Below are 16,494 nucleotides of genomic sequence, written 5' to 3' on the forward strand. Positions count from 1 at the left end.
TGACAGGGGCATGAAATATGTGTCCACACAAACATACACACGAATGAATAGCATTTATTTACCCTTTCTATCTCCACTGAGTGGCAACATATACATCTTCTTAGCTTAATTCTTTAAGGACTCAAAAAGAAGATGTATGTCCAGAGTAACAATTTAAAGTACTATCAAAAGGAGAAGTGCCACAATGAAATGCAAAGAAATAGCCTGTTGCAACACAGCCCAAATCGTTGATTTTCTGCCCCTGACAGGGCAAATAGCCAATCATAGTTTTGGATTTTGGGGTGGCCACTCAGATTTCAATGGGGGCCCCTGGCCAATCCTCTAGATCCGCCCCTGTCCATGGGGTCCCCACATTGCTGTAAAGATGTAGAGGTCCTCACAAAGATAGATAGACAGGAATACAACTCACACACTCAAACAAAATCAAGTCTGTCAGTCTATTTATCTTCCTCCTGTTTTACACTGTCGAGCAATGAAATCATCCATGAGTGTAACTCACTCCAGACTGATGTTATTCACTGTAACTTCATGGTTATTTCAACACTAAATTTGTGTTTTCAGCCACAGTCTCGCCTGCATTATGAGTCTGGTTCAGCTGTATTACGATGACAAATGAAGTGGGCTCTGTTTTCAAGGGTTGACTTATTAAATGAAATATCCGACACTGCATAAAAAATGGAACCTGATCTAAAAAATGGATTGCAGATACGACAGAGAACATTGTTTTTCCAAATAAACAAGCAGCTGATTTATTTGATTTATATGCCTGTTTAAGCCCTAAACCAAACTGTGACGTTTTTATAATGCCGGTCCAAATCAAATTGTCTAAAAACTCCAAAGGTTGAGATGCACTTTTTTTTGGTGATGCTTAAAAACATAATCCTTATCATACCAGTTTTTCCTCTTTGTGTTTGCTTTTAGGCGACGTACTCGCCGTACCGCGACCGCATCCCGCTTCAGATCGTCCGGGCTGAAGTGGAGCTGTCTGCTGAGGAGAGGGCCTACCTCACCGCTGTAGAGAAAGGTACACACCTTCCACCCTCCATCCATCCACCTCTTCATTTTATCTTCGTTCTGCTGGCCTAGTCACCTCCTAAATGATGCTGAGTCGATGTTTCCTGATGGCTGAACAGTGGCAGCAGCTGGTCAGTCTCTCCTGCTTTAGCCAACAGTTCACAGGTGTCATCACTGCAACAGCTGACATGTGCTGGTGTCCTGTTATTGTGCCCTTGGACAAGATACTGAAACCCATCATGCTCTCTCAGGATATAAACCCATTCAATAGTAGATGCAACTCTTAGCACTGTATGCAGAAGCTTATCAGTCACTTTGTCGTAGATAGTTCTTTGATGGAGCTTTGTGGTTTTATAAACAAGCACTGTGTGGTATATTCTGCACCTCGATCAGCTACAAAGGTACAATTTTATTTCCACATTGTTCTATCAGTATTAAAAATAATAATGTCTCATACTCTCCATTTTACTTATTGAATTATTGAATACACCGCTTTGTAATGCTATGGCACCTGGAAGGCAGAACATCAGTTATTAAATCAGTGCACCCTGTGGAAAACTGGAACCCTCAAAACACCTTTCTGTTCTGTTCGGTCTCTTTCTTCTCACTCTTCCCCTCCCCCTCCCTCTGCCTCACTAGGGGACTATGCCGGCGTCAAACACGCCCTTCGCGAGGCGGAGGTCTACTACAACATGGACGTGAACTGCCTGGATCCGCTGGGTCGCAGCGCGCTCCTCATCGCCATCGAGAACGAGAACCTGGAGATCATGGAGCTCCTGCTCGACCACGGCATCCACACGGGGGACGCTCTCCTCTACGCCATTAGGAAGGAGGTGGTGGGCGCCGTGGAGCTGCTGCTGTCACATAGACGGCCCAGCGGCGAGAAGCAGGTATGTGTGCGGACCATTTATTGTATGTTACGACCGATGACGCGTCTCCCCCTCCTCTTGTTCCTCCAAAAGTGAAGCCAAAATGCTCCCCAAGGCAGGCGCTACCACCATTTGTACCCTGAGTGTGTGCAGTAGATATCGGCTTCCAAAACACACCTTTACCTCGTGGCCTTGACGTGTTGGAGCCCTCAGGTGGGCTCAGTCTGCAGCAGAACAGCTTCTTGTGTTGGTCTGAAGCAGATATTCACGCTTATGGAAAGTTTAATGACTGTAGTGTTAGTTACGTCTCCTCTCGCCGTTCCTCCTTGACTCTGCTACTCGGGAACAGGAGCCTGATTTGTCAACAGAGCTGTCAATCATGAGGCCACACCCCCTTTTTACAGCATCAAATAACTAATTAAAAGTAAAATTGTTAGAAAAATGAACACTTGGACATAAATCAGCATGATAAGAACTAACTATAATGACAGAAACCACGTTTGAGAAACATGTGTTTGCCGTGTATTTTGATTTTATAGTTTGACTCATGTCCCATCTGTTAACATAGAGGAGGCGGGCTGTATGACCTATACTGCAGCCAGTCAGCAGGGGGCGATACAGAGGGTTTGGCTTCACTTTAAGGGAGCTGTCATGTCGGCCATCTTTTTATGCAGTGTATTGTGTGGACCTCTGTGTTTGTGTGTGTTTGAACAATAGAGAGCGACACCCTCCATGGATGTATGCTAATGTGTAGCATCCAGACGCATTCATGCGCGCACGTGTTTGCATTTACTCATCGGTTAAGTGCGTCAGTGTGTGTTTTTCCATTACCATGTGTGTCTGTGTGTGTTAATGAGTAGTACATCCATTCATTGTAACGCTTCATGCCACATTGTGCTGAGAGCAGGGAAATTAAACAGCTCGTTTTTATAGACACACTGTGAAATAGGATTTAGAGACAGACAGTATATTTGTCTGCCTGCTACTTTTCTGTGTGTGTGTGTGTGCGTCTATGTGTGTGTGTGTGTGAGTAAAAGAACATGTTGCTCAGTTCAGTTACTGTGTAGGAGTTAATGGTGAGAGAGGAAGTGAAAGAGTGAGAGATTAAAATCATAAGGGAGTAGAGATGAAGAGAGAGAGAGAGAGAGAGACATTACAAAAGAACAGAAGATCAGAGGAGAGAGAGAGAGAGAGAGAGAGAGAGAGAGAGAGAGAGAGAGAAGGAGGGAACAAGGCGACTTCTTTAAATAAAGACAGAGAAAAAAAAATAAAGAGAAGACAAACAGACTTCTTCTCGTACATTAATTCCTGGACCGTCTGAGGCTGTGAGGTTCCACGTCACCATGGCAACCACCCCTTGGCCGAAGCAGAGGATTGTGGGAAGGTTTTGGTCGCCTCTCAGTTGGACGAGGATGGGAACAAATCTGTTCTTGCTGCGTTTCTGTTACTCTTTTTTCTGATTTCTTTTCTCACATCTCCTTCATCCATTTTCATATTCTCCCTGTTTCTTTCTTTATGTCTTTCTTTCCATACACGCTTTTTTTTTCTTCTTTTTTTAATTTTATTTTATAAGATTAGATTTACTTCATAGAAAAAATAATATAAATACTTACAATAAAATATAAGTAACATATATTTGGGGCCATGGTAACACTTACGAGGTGCTCTATCTTGAATTATTATTACTACATTGTTTAGAATGCATTGTATACAAGCACTAAGTGAACATGGTTCAATACAGAGTAGTTCCTAGTGTTTATCTGCTGCTTTACATAACACATACAGCATAATTACATTTGCACAACAATAAAAACATATTACAAGTATTTAAAATGAGCTTAAAACTGTCCAAACAATGTTAGAAACATCATCCAAAAAATGTCGTCTGTCAGTCAAGAGGATGCAGATTCTTTGCTTCAGACATGTAGCTTTAGCAACAGTCCTTTAGCTCAATATTTCTTATGTAACTGTTAGCCATCTAGTGCCTTTAAAAGATGCCATTAAATGAGTCACTTGACAACCATAAAACGCAGGAGACTCTTTCTAACCAGCTAATGGAGCTAATGTTAGCTTACTTTTCTAGCTAGCTGAGCTGCGGCTATCTGAAATCAAGGACCCATTGTTGTGAGACTTACTATGAATTCGAAGCGTTAAATCTGCAATCATTTTGGTTGTAAACTGAAAGAAAGCCTGACTTGCAACAGTAAGCGAATAATCAGTTGCATATCAGATCAATGGAAAGATTAATTTTGCTCAATGATGTGCAGAGACAAGAAGAAGAAAATGTTGGGCTTAGCTAGGAGTAGGCTGGAGTCTGTGCAATCAGTATCTTAGCTGTTAGTAACGAATAAACACACACTGCTAACATGGTGCAGAGGTCAGATTAACCATAACAACTTGACGTATAATATATTTATTATATAAAGCAAAAAGATTTCAGCTTAAAAATACTTTGATATGTTGATTTACGTAAAAGGAAATGGCTGGAAAACTAGCTAGTTTAATATATTGAAACATGCTATTTACCTTGTGCAATGTTATTGACTTTGAGTCCTGCTAGCTTAACGTTAGCCTACTTGCTCATAGCTAGCGGGACAATGCCCTATGGGGTGCCATACATAGGAACATTCTCTGCGTAAAAGGAGTCACAGTAAATTTTACTGATCTGGATACAAACACATGACTCCAACAACAGCAGCATTTTGGAAGTTTTACCCTAAAAGCTTTCCGTGTGTGTTTGCATGTGATACCTATATTAAGAGCTGGATGTCTGTGTATGTGTTTTCTAAACTGTTCTCTCTAAGCTGACAGGTACAGTCGATGCTTTTTATCTTCTCTTGGCGAGCAAAACTGTTGACCTTTCTGCTGTTTCTCTCCATCTGACTCAATCTGACTCCCCCTCTCTCTTTTATTTCCTCTTTCTCTCTCTCTCCATCCTCCCCCCTCACTCGCTTTTTCATCTGTGCTCCCTTCCTCTCCTCTCCTACTCCGTGATTAATACAAGCAAATGTAGTTTTCTACATCACCAGCTCAATAAGAGAAGGAATGAGGCAGCAATGCCGGTAAGGAAGGAAAGAAAGAAGGCAGAAATAAAACATGTAAAGGAGAATAAAATCTAAATCTCTTTTTGCTGAGCATGCAGAGAGAAAAGAAGAGAGTTACATAAATTTTGGAGGGCGAAAGACAAAGAGAGCTGGAGAAACCAAATATATAAAAAACGAAAGAGTGTAGAACATGAAGAGAGGTATTCTCGGAATATAAAATGAGGCATATCAACAGTGAAGTAGGAAAAAGTGAGACAAATAGTTTCTGAAAGAGAGAGAGAGCGCTATGCAGATGAGGAAAGGTTTTTTGCAGCTCGCTCACACTTTCCTTTGATGTGTGAAGAGTGTGAAAAAGATTAAATGTGTATGTGCATGTGCTGTTGGGTTCAAACAACAATTCTGGTTGTTTTGATTTCTGTGTGTGTGAGCTTGTAGATGCACTTTTTCAGTGTATTTCTGCACCTGTTTCAGATGTTAACAGACCATGAAATGAGCTGTTATCAGCAGTTATCACTACCATTAGACTTCACCTAACAGCACTTTGTAATGTACCTCTCACCCCTCACCTTCTTCAACCTGTGAGCATATGGTTCTCAGGATCAAACCAAACCCTGCAACCTGCTCTACCGCCTGAGCCACCGAAACACATTTTCAAACAAACAGTGAATTTGTCTTTGTAGTGTCCCACTGTGGGCCCGTTTGCCTGGTTAGATGCAGAAAAATGAGGGAGAAAAAGCCACAAAGGAACTGCTGATTTAGTAAAACTGCAGATCAGTCAGACTCCCTTGAAGTCATATGAAAGAAATCAACAAAGATTGGAACTCCAGACAGTTGGTGCTGGAAACCCTGTCATTCTGATCCAATTTATTAATGGGGGGTATTCTTTTTTTAGATAAAAACAGAGGAGAAAAAAGGACAACTGGAGGCTATTTTCCCAGACACGTTAATATGCACACATCTAGAATCAGAAGGGTGTTTAAGCTCATTTAATGGCCGTTACTAGTTGTCATCAGGAGCAGATATGAGACATTAGGTTCCTACTCTACAGACTGAGTGGGCTGTAATAATCTGTCAATTGCGTGGCAATGACCCATTGTGACCGAAGAAGAAAATGATGGGACTATAGCATAGGAGGAATACAGGTGATGTACTACAAACAGATATAAAGTCAACTCTACTCCAGGAGGAGGTGGGGGTGGATGAATGGGCCCAACAAATGCAGGACCCTCGGTCAGGAGACTGGAGTTGGTGCCCTGTGTGAGGCCGAATGTCTAATGGGGCTTTCACATTAGGGACCCGGGCCTGGATCCGAGTACACTTTTTTTGAAACCTTAAAAAGTAGTTTTGGTTCCATAACCGTTTACCTAATTTTAAAGACTGTATATGTATTCCAATATCAGCCAAATTCGGAAAGAAATATGATTTTAAAGTCTGGGTTCTTATACATTCACATACCATGCAGATCTATATAACAGCTTCAAATAACAAATCAGGAAAAAATATGTACATTTTTTATAATAAATTCAGAGAAATGCAGGAGAATTGCGAACTGACTGCAGGAGAAAAGAAAATGGGGGTTTCCTGGCAATATGGGCCATATAGTTAACCTAACTAACCAGTTGTTGGTTAGATTTGCTTGGCTTAAAGGCTGGAAATAGGGAGAAACACCTAGCTTGGCTATGGCTAAAGCTACCAAAACAGCTAGAGCTCACTACTGAGCATTTTAGTTCCTTCACCAGGACAAAACCAAAGTGTAAAAACCACAATTTGTGGTTTTCCAGAGTTTGGGTGCAGGACTAATTCTTGGCTGAGAGCAATTGCCAGTGTACCAGCAATGACTCCAGGAAGCTAACACCAATCTGCACCAAAAAGTCAACCAATATATTTCCTCCAAGGACTATCCAAGTTGACTTAACTTCAGGTCAGCTCTAATTATCATGGGCTCAAATGTCCTCTGGTTCACTTGGATTATATCTCTTAAAAAGGAAAACATTTTCCAATGAATATAAGCTGCAGTGCAAAAAAACAACCATAAGATATTGCAGTGTTATGTTTTTCTAATGTGGGTTAGTCCTAGTGGGAGTGTTTTCTGAAGTGTCCAGCATCTCGAAACAGGATTATTTTCAAACATGAAAAATATATGAAATCGAAATTTATGTAGATTATCTCACTGTGTGCTCGAGTGTTTGCGACTTTGAATTTGTTCATATTTACCTGTATGAGTTTGTTCTCTCCTTGTCTCATTAATCAGTGTGTGATGCCGAGCCAGTGGCAGCTGTTCTCACACTTCTTATCACGCCAGGAAAAAAAAACATGAGAGATCAGATGAGGAAAAAGGTTTTGGCAGCAGAGCGAGAGGGAGAGAGAGAGAGGATCAGAAGAGACAGAAACAGAAAGGAGAGATATGAGATGAGGAAGCAGGTAGAAAAACCAAAAAACTGGTCAAATGAGGAGATGAAGAAGGGAAATAGGGGTCAGACGGAGTGGAGGGAAAATGGGAGAATATGGGAAACAGAGAGGTAGAAAAGACGGTTAGATAGACGGGAAGATAAGATGAGAAGGACAGAGGGAGCCCTCTGCTTCATTCTCCCTCTGAGAGATGAAAGAGAGTCCACACATATTCGCTTCACTCCTCCTCCTCAACCCTCTGTCCCTCCTCTTCCTCAAGTCTGCTCCTCACACTCCTTCCTCTGATGTCTTGGAGTACTGTGTGTGTGTGCCAGTATCAGAGGCCTTACTGTTGCTTATGTTTTTTGTCACACAAGCACTTTTTCACTTTTATTCTTACAGTGAACGTTTGTATGGATGGTTTGTGACACATTATAATACCGTTGCAGCCTTCTGAAATCCATTACATGTGGCTTGATGTTGGTTCCCTAAAGCATTTTATGAAGGTGTTTCTGTTCCTTGTTCTTCAGGTGCCCTCACTGATGATGGACAGTCAGTTTTCAGAGTTCACCCCAGACATAACTCCCATCATGCTTGCTGCTCACACCAACAATTACGAGATCATCAAGCTCCTTGTCCAGCGAAAGGTAATAACACACAAGTATCATTCCCATAAATTCATTAAAAAACCTTTCAAGACGAGTATGTATGTTTTTGTCTGAGAAGCTAAATATTGAAGTAGGAATTGAAAGACTATTGATTGATATGATGTTGTTGTTCTGTACAGGTCACCATTCCCAGACCACACCAGATACGATGCGACTGTGTTGAGTGTGTATCTAGCTCAGAGGTAAGTGATCATTTATCTGGAAATTGTATTGGTCTTTGTTGGCAGCAGAATATTTGGATAGTTATTACTCCCATTTGTAAATCCAGCACTGGCGATTATTTTTTAGCACATTTCTTTAATGATTGGATATCTAAACTTGACTCTGCTCCTTGAACAATATTTGACCAATTAAATATCTGGTCTAAAACTGATTTGTAGATAGATATTATATGGTATGTATTGGTTTTGACATTGTTCTTTGCTCTTGTTTATCTCTCTTCCTCCTTCTTAGGTCGACAGTCTTCGGCATTCACGGTCTCGACTCAATATCTACAAAGCTCTGGCCTCGCCCTCCCTCATTGCATTGTCTAGTGAAGACCCCATCCTCACAGCCTTCAGACTGGGCTGGGAACTCAAAGAACTCAGCAAGGTATGGATATCAATGCCTTTAGATTGTGTCTTTACTTGGTAAGACTTATGATACAGAGTTCCTCTTGCAGAAGAAGTCTGTGAAGGTTCTCAGTCATCCAGGTCATGGTAATTCGAAGCCTTTCAGATGAGAGGTGAAAGTTCTTCTAGAACCTTAACCAAGACTAGTTGCCTTTTGGATTAAGCTTTGAACTTGCAGAAGAAATGATTTGCACAATTTGTTGTTGGTGTAGATGGTTTAGTCTGCTGTACAGTGAACAGTAAGTGAAGGATTTGGACCAGGGTAGGATTAGCTTCTTTATTTCCTGCCGTTTTCAATTCCACAATATACAGCATACTGCCAAACTGTCATAATTAGACACCACCTGAAACTGTCACAATAAAAAGCCGGTCCACCAGGAGCAACTGGAGCAAACGGATGTCACATTCAAAAGCTGATGTATTTTTAAATCATCTAAAGGCACAGCAGCATCCGATACCATGTATTTTACTCATTTGCCTCTAGTGTTTCCTTCACTTGTGCTATGTTAGTGTTGGGTGATTTTTTTTAAAATATATCCTAAGAAAGTGTTTTATCGTGTGAAAGAAGAGCAAAATCTCCCCTCTTCCAGTGCAAAGTCTTCACAATAAAGGCTTCAGAACTGAGCAGCAGTTCTACAGAGTTGGAAGTCAAAGTTATGGACAGCTTTTGACCCACCATAAATACTTCAAAAATGTTTTCTACCATTCTCAAAACTTGTACTAAAAAATCTTCCTCTCCTTCTCTCCGCAGGTAGAGAATGAGTTTCGTCAGGAGTACGAGGAGCTGTCGCAGCAGTGCAAGCGGTTCGCCAAAGACCTTCTGGACCAGGCCAGGAGTTCTAGAGAGCTGGAAACCATCCTGAACCACAGAGACAATGACCAGAGCGAGGAATTGGACCCCAGACAGTGCCACGACCTGGCTAAGCTAAAACTGGCCATAAAATACCACCAAAAAGAGGTAGGGACTCCACCTGGGTAGTAGCCAATATTCACGGTATCCCTGGAGAAGTGTGTCTGAAGTTGTCAAAAATTCCAGGCCTTTAAAAATCTCTCAAATTCCTTTAAAAGAGGCTGGAAACACACTGTCATCCAGCTGAAATAACTGCTTTCTTTGGATGCTGTAAGGTTGGCGTTTTGAAGGAGTAAGCTTGTTCCCCCTGACAACTGAGATGTTGTAGTTCTTTTGGCTGAAAATAGTGGTGAAAACTGTGTATACTGAGGAACTGGGTATAGCAGGCTTCTTGAGTGACCTACATCTGTAGTTAAACATTTTTGTACGTAAGTGTGGATTCACTGGTGTCAAGGTTGGTTAGCAAATATCAGCATGAATAGACGTGTGTATTATATTTATTACTTTATACACAGCTATAGGAATAGCTTTGTTGAACTGTCTTTGGTCCAGTGTGAACTTTTGGATGGCTTGACATTGACATTTAGAGGATTCCTGACGCTTTAAGACTTTCTATGTTGATGTTAAATATACATATAATGACATACCAAGACCACCAATACATTCTACATTACATTCCCATCCTGCTAAACACCATACTAATGATGGCTGTTTATATGCTAATATATGCTGGCATGTTGAATTTTGCATGCTAAGAAGCCAATATGTAAGGCATTTATTTCAAAATATTTATATCTAACATACTAACTGTAAGGATGGTAACAGTGGTTGTGCAGTCTATAGGCTTTAAGTCACAAGCTAACAAGCTAACATTGCATTTCAACACCCAAATGACCTTAATCTTAATGTATTTTTTCAGCAATGCTAACGCTAAACGTTATCTATGATAAGCTAACTATGTTCTGTGTTTACAAACAAGTATGCCAAACATTACATGCTAACATGCAGATTTAAACACCTAAGGCTTTTAGGTTAACATGCTAATTGTGTGCATGTTGCACTCATGTCTAAATGCTTACATGCTTAAGATGATGCAAATATGCTTCATATTAGTTATTTACTTCTTTATATTTTGCTTGCAACATGCTAAATGCCAATAACGTGATGGCTTTTAAATGCATGTTTTTATGCTAACTGAAGCCTACGGTTAGCTAATTTTAGCACACATTAGCACCATTATCTGCGGAATGAAAATATGAATAGTATGTAATGTATGTAAATATGCTGGTATCACATATATGACATACAGTAGAATGGCATAAATTTCTATATTCTAATGGACTCTAACCATCTGCCCTACTTTCATCCGGTAAAACACACACACACTTACACACGATCCTGCAGTACAGCATTTTTCTTGTCTTTGAGGAATTGAGGGACTTAGTTGCTCTCCTCGTGGGACTTGTCAGAAGAGAGTGAGAATGCGAGACGATGTACAAAATAGACACAGAGAAAGTGCGTAGAGCAGAGAGAAGTGGAATGAGCTGGTAAGGCAGTGGGGGAAAAAAGAGGGTGGCGATAGAAAGCATCGGACTGAGTGAGATAATGAGCTGGAACAACTGTGAGCGGAAACAAAGTGAGCAAACACGGGCGAGAGATTTAATGGGATAGAAAGAGAGGAGAATGGAGAGCTAAAGGGATCAAGGAAGCGCATGAGAGAGTGAGAGAGAGGGATGGAGATTTGATGGGATAAAGTTAGAGAAAGAAAAAAGAGTTAGAAAACCCCAAGGCGGTCTCTGTCTCTCTTCGTCCGCCGCGTGTCTGCTCCCTGCTGTTTCCAGCTTTCTGCGACAGACAGATGCTGCAGACAGATGTGAAAGGACAGACCGAGGGGAGGAGAAGAGGGATGACAGCAGCTATGGGATGATACTTAGATGGATTGAGGGAGACAGGGAGATAAGAACAGGAAATGGAGTGCTTTCTCCCTCTTGAGAGGCGGGGTGACACAGGTAAAGATCTGACGAAGGAGGATAGATGGGAGTGCTAGACATGTTTTTTTTGGTGATGTGTTTTCTCTCACAGGGGGAAGATTTTAAGCGTTAGCACCAAGTATAAAGCAGAAGCAGCTATGAAAGTAAAAAGTGTGAAATAAAACAGACATAAGATAAAGACAAATATGCAAGTGCCTACATTAGACATCAACTTGGGATGACATTATTAAGGTGCTAACTTTTAAAGTTTAACTGTTGTCTGAACAAAAGTAACAATTATGTATGCCAACATACTCAATGTTACATGCTAGCAAGCTAACATTCTAAGCACTACATACTAAATGTAACATAGGCTATATTTAGCCTACCCGTTAATATGCTTAACATTACAAGCTATTAAGCTAACATACTAAATATAGAATATAAACACTAATGGTGGCACAGCCTAATTTTGAGCATGTTTAAATGTGCTAATCACACACTTCCATGCTTAAATACATGCTAAACATGCTACATATGTTTTTAACATGCTAACAATGTGTTAGCCACAATGCAATATCCAGAATTAAATGCTAAACATACATCTTCAACATGCTAGCTGCAATCATGTTTACATGCTAACACCTAGTATTTATATGCTATTATTCCACATGCATGCCTTAGCTAGTTGTATTGCTTGAAATGCTAACTGTGTTCATGCTAAGAAGCCAGATAAAAACAGGCTCAGAACTCAAAAATACTTAATGAAAGGATTATATACTGGAAGAAGTAGGGCCCTTTAGAGGTGTTGATAAAGTTTTTCACTATTGAAGGCATGGTGATAAGAAAAAAGATGTGGTTGATGGAGGGATGGATTAAAGGGAAGATAAGAGGGAAGTGTTTCTCGTGGTTTTTTGTTCAGGCAGCAGAGGTGACGTGGAGATTTAGTATGCACTTTATGTACCTGGAAAACAAAGGTGAAGACGGAGTGAAAGTAAAGGATAAAAGGAGCAGTATGGGCGTCTCTCCTGAGTAGTTGTGGTGAAAAACATTCCTTTGAATGGGATGAAGAGAAGGATGAAACTGCTAACTTGTCCTTGTGTAGTAGTCAGAGCGGTGATGATTTAATGCATTATGTGGGCTTAGTAAAGATGCAGTGGTGGAGGGAGAGATGACTGAAGAAATTAGCATATAAATTGAGAACTTAAAAGAAAAGCTTTAAATAGATAATTCCATGTGCAGCTTAAACATCAACTCCTTATTAACTAGAACATCTTCTATTAATGTTCACAGCTGGTGAGCGGTGAGCAACGCTAAGAACAATCTCCTGATGGCTTAAATACATGTTTCTGACATGTTATACATTTACATAGATACACACAGTATTTAGTGGGTAAAATACATTTTAAATCAATACATGTTTTAATATCTTTATGAACACAAACAAGAAATGCAACTGTCAAAAATGTGAAAGTTGTTTCTATGCAATTAAGGAGTGGGGTGGGTGTAGTGCATTGATGCTCATGCTACACTGTACTCATTAGACTTCAGAAGAAAATATTTGATTTAATATTTCACAATTTTTATCTGACAGCTTTAGTCACCAGTTACTTTATAGCATAAGAATTTTCCACGAAAAAAAAAACATGTAAAAAGTAGTCAAAGTGTTGAATAACGACAATTAATCGATTGACAGAAAATCTTCAGTTAAAACAGTTTTTTCTAGGGTCTTCAACCAACTCTGTGTGAGTTTGCAGGTTTATCTCTCCTGCATTAGGATAGCTTACTGCACAGATAGATATAGTTACAGTTTTGTTTCAGCGGAAACATTATGGCTACTAACTTCAGAGATCTAATGGGGTTAATAGAGTTAATAATGTCAATCAATAAAATAGGAAGCTGACAAACCGAGGAAACGCTATCATGAATTTGTCATGAGGAAAAATAGGAGGTAGGATTAAAATGTTTAAAGACAGCAAAATAAGAAAAAATACAATTTAAGAAATAAATAAGCTAAAAAAAAATAATCAAGAAAAATAAAATAAAATATATAAAAATCAATAAAACAGACTAAAATATAAATTAAATACGTAAGATGATAACATGTTGACTAAAAAGGAAGGTTTGCTTTAGCAGCAGCAAATAAAGAAACAAATGCTTTAACTTTACTTTTGCATCAACATCATGGTGGAATCTTTGTTAATTAATGTATCTGCCGAGTATTTACATTGCAAAGGGAGCTGGGACAACTAATTGATTAACTGGTTACGGTTTAATTGCAATGCTATAAACCATCCCACCCAGGACATTATCTGTTTGAACTACTGACGATACAGGACAATTAAAACCAGGACACAAACAGCTTTTATCCAAAAGCAATAATCACACTAAACGCCAAATAAATACACTGAGACTTGACTTTGGCAATCTGCTTGGTGCAATATAAAGGGATTGTGCAGTGGGTGCCCTGCGTGTATCTTCAGCGCTATATTTCATTATTTTTTTTACTGCTTTACTTTATACTATTTTACTCTATAGTCTTACTGTTTTCATAAGCTTTTTTTTTATCTTTGCACTGGAAAAGGTTGCATTCAATCACGTCGTTAATGTAGAATGACAATAAAGAATATTCTATATTCTATTCTAAACAGAACGCAGCTTTTCACGAGTGAGTGGAAGTTTACTTTTACCCAGTTTGTAATACTGCAAATCCAAGGTTTACATCTGTGGGCCCTAGGCTTAATTACCACTGTGTCATTTGGCGGTAGAGAGTGAATAAAACACAGTTTGAGCTCAGTATTCTGTAAAATGTTAAATTCAGCTTTATCCCAACAATCAGTGATAGGGTCATATTTTCTTCTGTGTTTTGCACCTCAGACGGCACCACTAATTAAAATATCCGCCATGCACTACGACTAACAGCAGCTCTACATTGTGCCTTTCTGCTGTCAGCCTGCTGAAGTGGGCTGCCATCCTCCACACCTTGCTGGGAGGTATAATTGGCTGCAGCTCGAGCAGAGAAGTCCTTTGAGCGAGACTCGCGCAAAAAGTAGAAAGTCTTATTTCTCACAACATCCCGCGGCGTTGTGGAGACCGCAGGAGCGACTCTCAAAATAAGACATACTCTCAAATTTAGACCAGGGGGGAGAGGAAGGGAATCAGGGGCGAGATGAGAAGGTGTAAGGAGTTAGAAAACAACAGAAAGGGAAGCAGGGAGGAAGAGAGAGCTGTCAGTGGATAATAAGACTCAAATTGTTGGGAAATAAGAGGAGAGGTAGCTGGAAAGAGAACGAAGAGGAAGAGGGCTGTTGCGGATAATCTGTATCTGCCACCAAAAAGGACACTGTATGGGCCGAGGAAACCAACATCTGGGCCTTAGATACATCATGTTCTTTATGATGGAAATGTTATATAGTGAATATATGTTTGTCGTGTTATTACAGAAAGAATTTAAAAGACTGTAAGCTCTGTAAACACGACACAGAACCATTACGACAGTCCCCAGGCTTTTTCTGTGACTGCTGCAGCCTAAAATGTCTGGTTTCATAGCACTTTTTGAAAAAGTTGATATGTTTCTACTGGCTTTTTGGTTTGTAACACATAACACATCCACTGTAAGCTACAAACACCCCAATAAAGCCATCTATTGACGTCATTTCCAGCCATTGCGGTGTCAAGATGCCAAAAAAATGTGAAAAACGGAATGAAACTAAAGCAAATTCCTTGGAAGAGTAATTTCACACTGCGCAGGCCTATTTCAATGCTATCCATGGGGTTAGGGTTAGCTAACCATTAGCTAACCCTAACCCTAAGGCTGGCCAAAGAAGAATCTACACATTATTTATCACATTTAAGATGTTCTACTTATATTTTTCAGGTGCTACGCTTGTATAAACCATTGATTAGAGTATCAGACTATCTCACTGTACAAACACTCCGAAATCAACACTGACACAGGTTTGTAACAGAGCCTCTGATTGGTGGAAAGTGAACGGCTAACAGTTTTCAACATGGATAAATAATCACAAGAAGACATTGAGTGTTGGATTTGTTATGAAGTATTTACTGTATAAAGTGTCATGTAGTTTGAGGGCGGATCATGAAGCTCATGAAAAGAGAAACGAACACACCGGAGTCTCGTTAGAACAGATCAGCTGTCCGTCTCCAGCATGCAGCGTTCTGCAGAGATTAAAGGCACAGTAAATAATACTCAGAGATTGGCTGAATTTGTTTGAATTCGCTGAAGGGACTGGTTACTAACTTCCATTAGTATCATCCCAGCCTACAAAGCCAAAGTGGGCCTGCTTGAGCAGCTTTACCTGTGTTAGAAGGGCTGCTAAGTGGGTTAGTATTGGGGCAACCCAAGAATATACCTGGGTTAGAATTGGGAGAACCATTTGGATGCACATGAGCTACATTTTGAGCACTGCTGGTCTGTCGCACATATATTCATATTGGTGTGTATGTTTTTGATAAGTACATATATTACAGAATATAACAGAAAACAATTCTTAAATTCTTCTTCTTAAACTCTGGGACTCCATTTTACTTTCGCAAAATCACCCAAGAGGGATTGATGTTCTGAATTTACATCATCCATGGATGATGGATGGATGGATGGATAATCACAGTGTGCAAAGTAACTAAAGTTCTAAAATGAATGTAGTGGAGTAAAATGTACTTCTTCATCATCAATATGAGGTCTTGAAATAAGGTGGAATTCTGCTTAAGTACAGGACATGAGTTAATGAAATTTCCACCACCGGATACAACGCTAAACTTAGACTTAGAATTTGGTAATCAGTTGAAAAACATCATCAATCGTTGCAGTCAGACCGTACGTTTGTCTTGTTGTACGTACAGATCTCCAAACCCTATTCGCATTAAACTCTCTCCCACAGACTTAAAGTCTGCAGACGGCAGATGTCCCGACAGAATCTAGTTTGGCAGCATCGTCTCACAAAAGAGTTTGTGCCAATAAAAGTGACTGAACTGACAGAAACAGACGCTCGGAGGAAAGTGAAATATGAACAGAGACGAAGGAGGACACAAAACAAGAAAGAGAGCCGTCTGCAGGAAT

General features: G+C 40.0%; 1 protein-coding gene across 1 annotated transcript in view; it reads left to right on the forward strand.

Annotated features, from left to right (window-relative positions):
- trpc5a (transient receptor potential cation channel, subfamily C, member 5a) overlaps positions 1-16,494 on the forward strand; it is a 122,878-nt gene that overhangs the window by 59,504 nt on the left and 46,880 nt on the right. The window contains exons 3-8 of the mRNA XM_069672826.1: positions 922-1,024; positions 1,654-1,904; positions 7,846-7,962; positions 8,103-8,165; positions 8,437-8,574; positions 9,346-9,552. Of these exons, the coding sequence (XP_069528927.1) occupies positions 922-1,024; positions 1,654-1,904; positions 7,846-7,962; positions 8,103-8,165; positions 8,437-8,574; positions 9,346-9,552 (879 nt within the window). The remainder of the gene's footprint in view (positions 1-921; positions 1,025-1,653; positions 1,905-7,845; positions 7,963-8,102; positions 8,166-8,436; positions 8,575-9,345; positions 9,553-16,494) is intronic.

The sequence above is a fragment of the Semicossyphus pulcher genome, unplaced genomic scaffold (genome assembly GCF_022749685.1).
Source record: "Semicossyphus pulcher isolate SPU_LCO1_2020_fin unplaced genomic scaffold, fSemPul1.0.p SCAF_21, whole genome shotgun sequence".
NCBI classification, from domain to species: domain Eukaryota; kingdom Metazoa; phylum Chordata; class Actinopteri; order Labriformes; family Labridae; genus Semicossyphus; species Semicossyphus pulcher.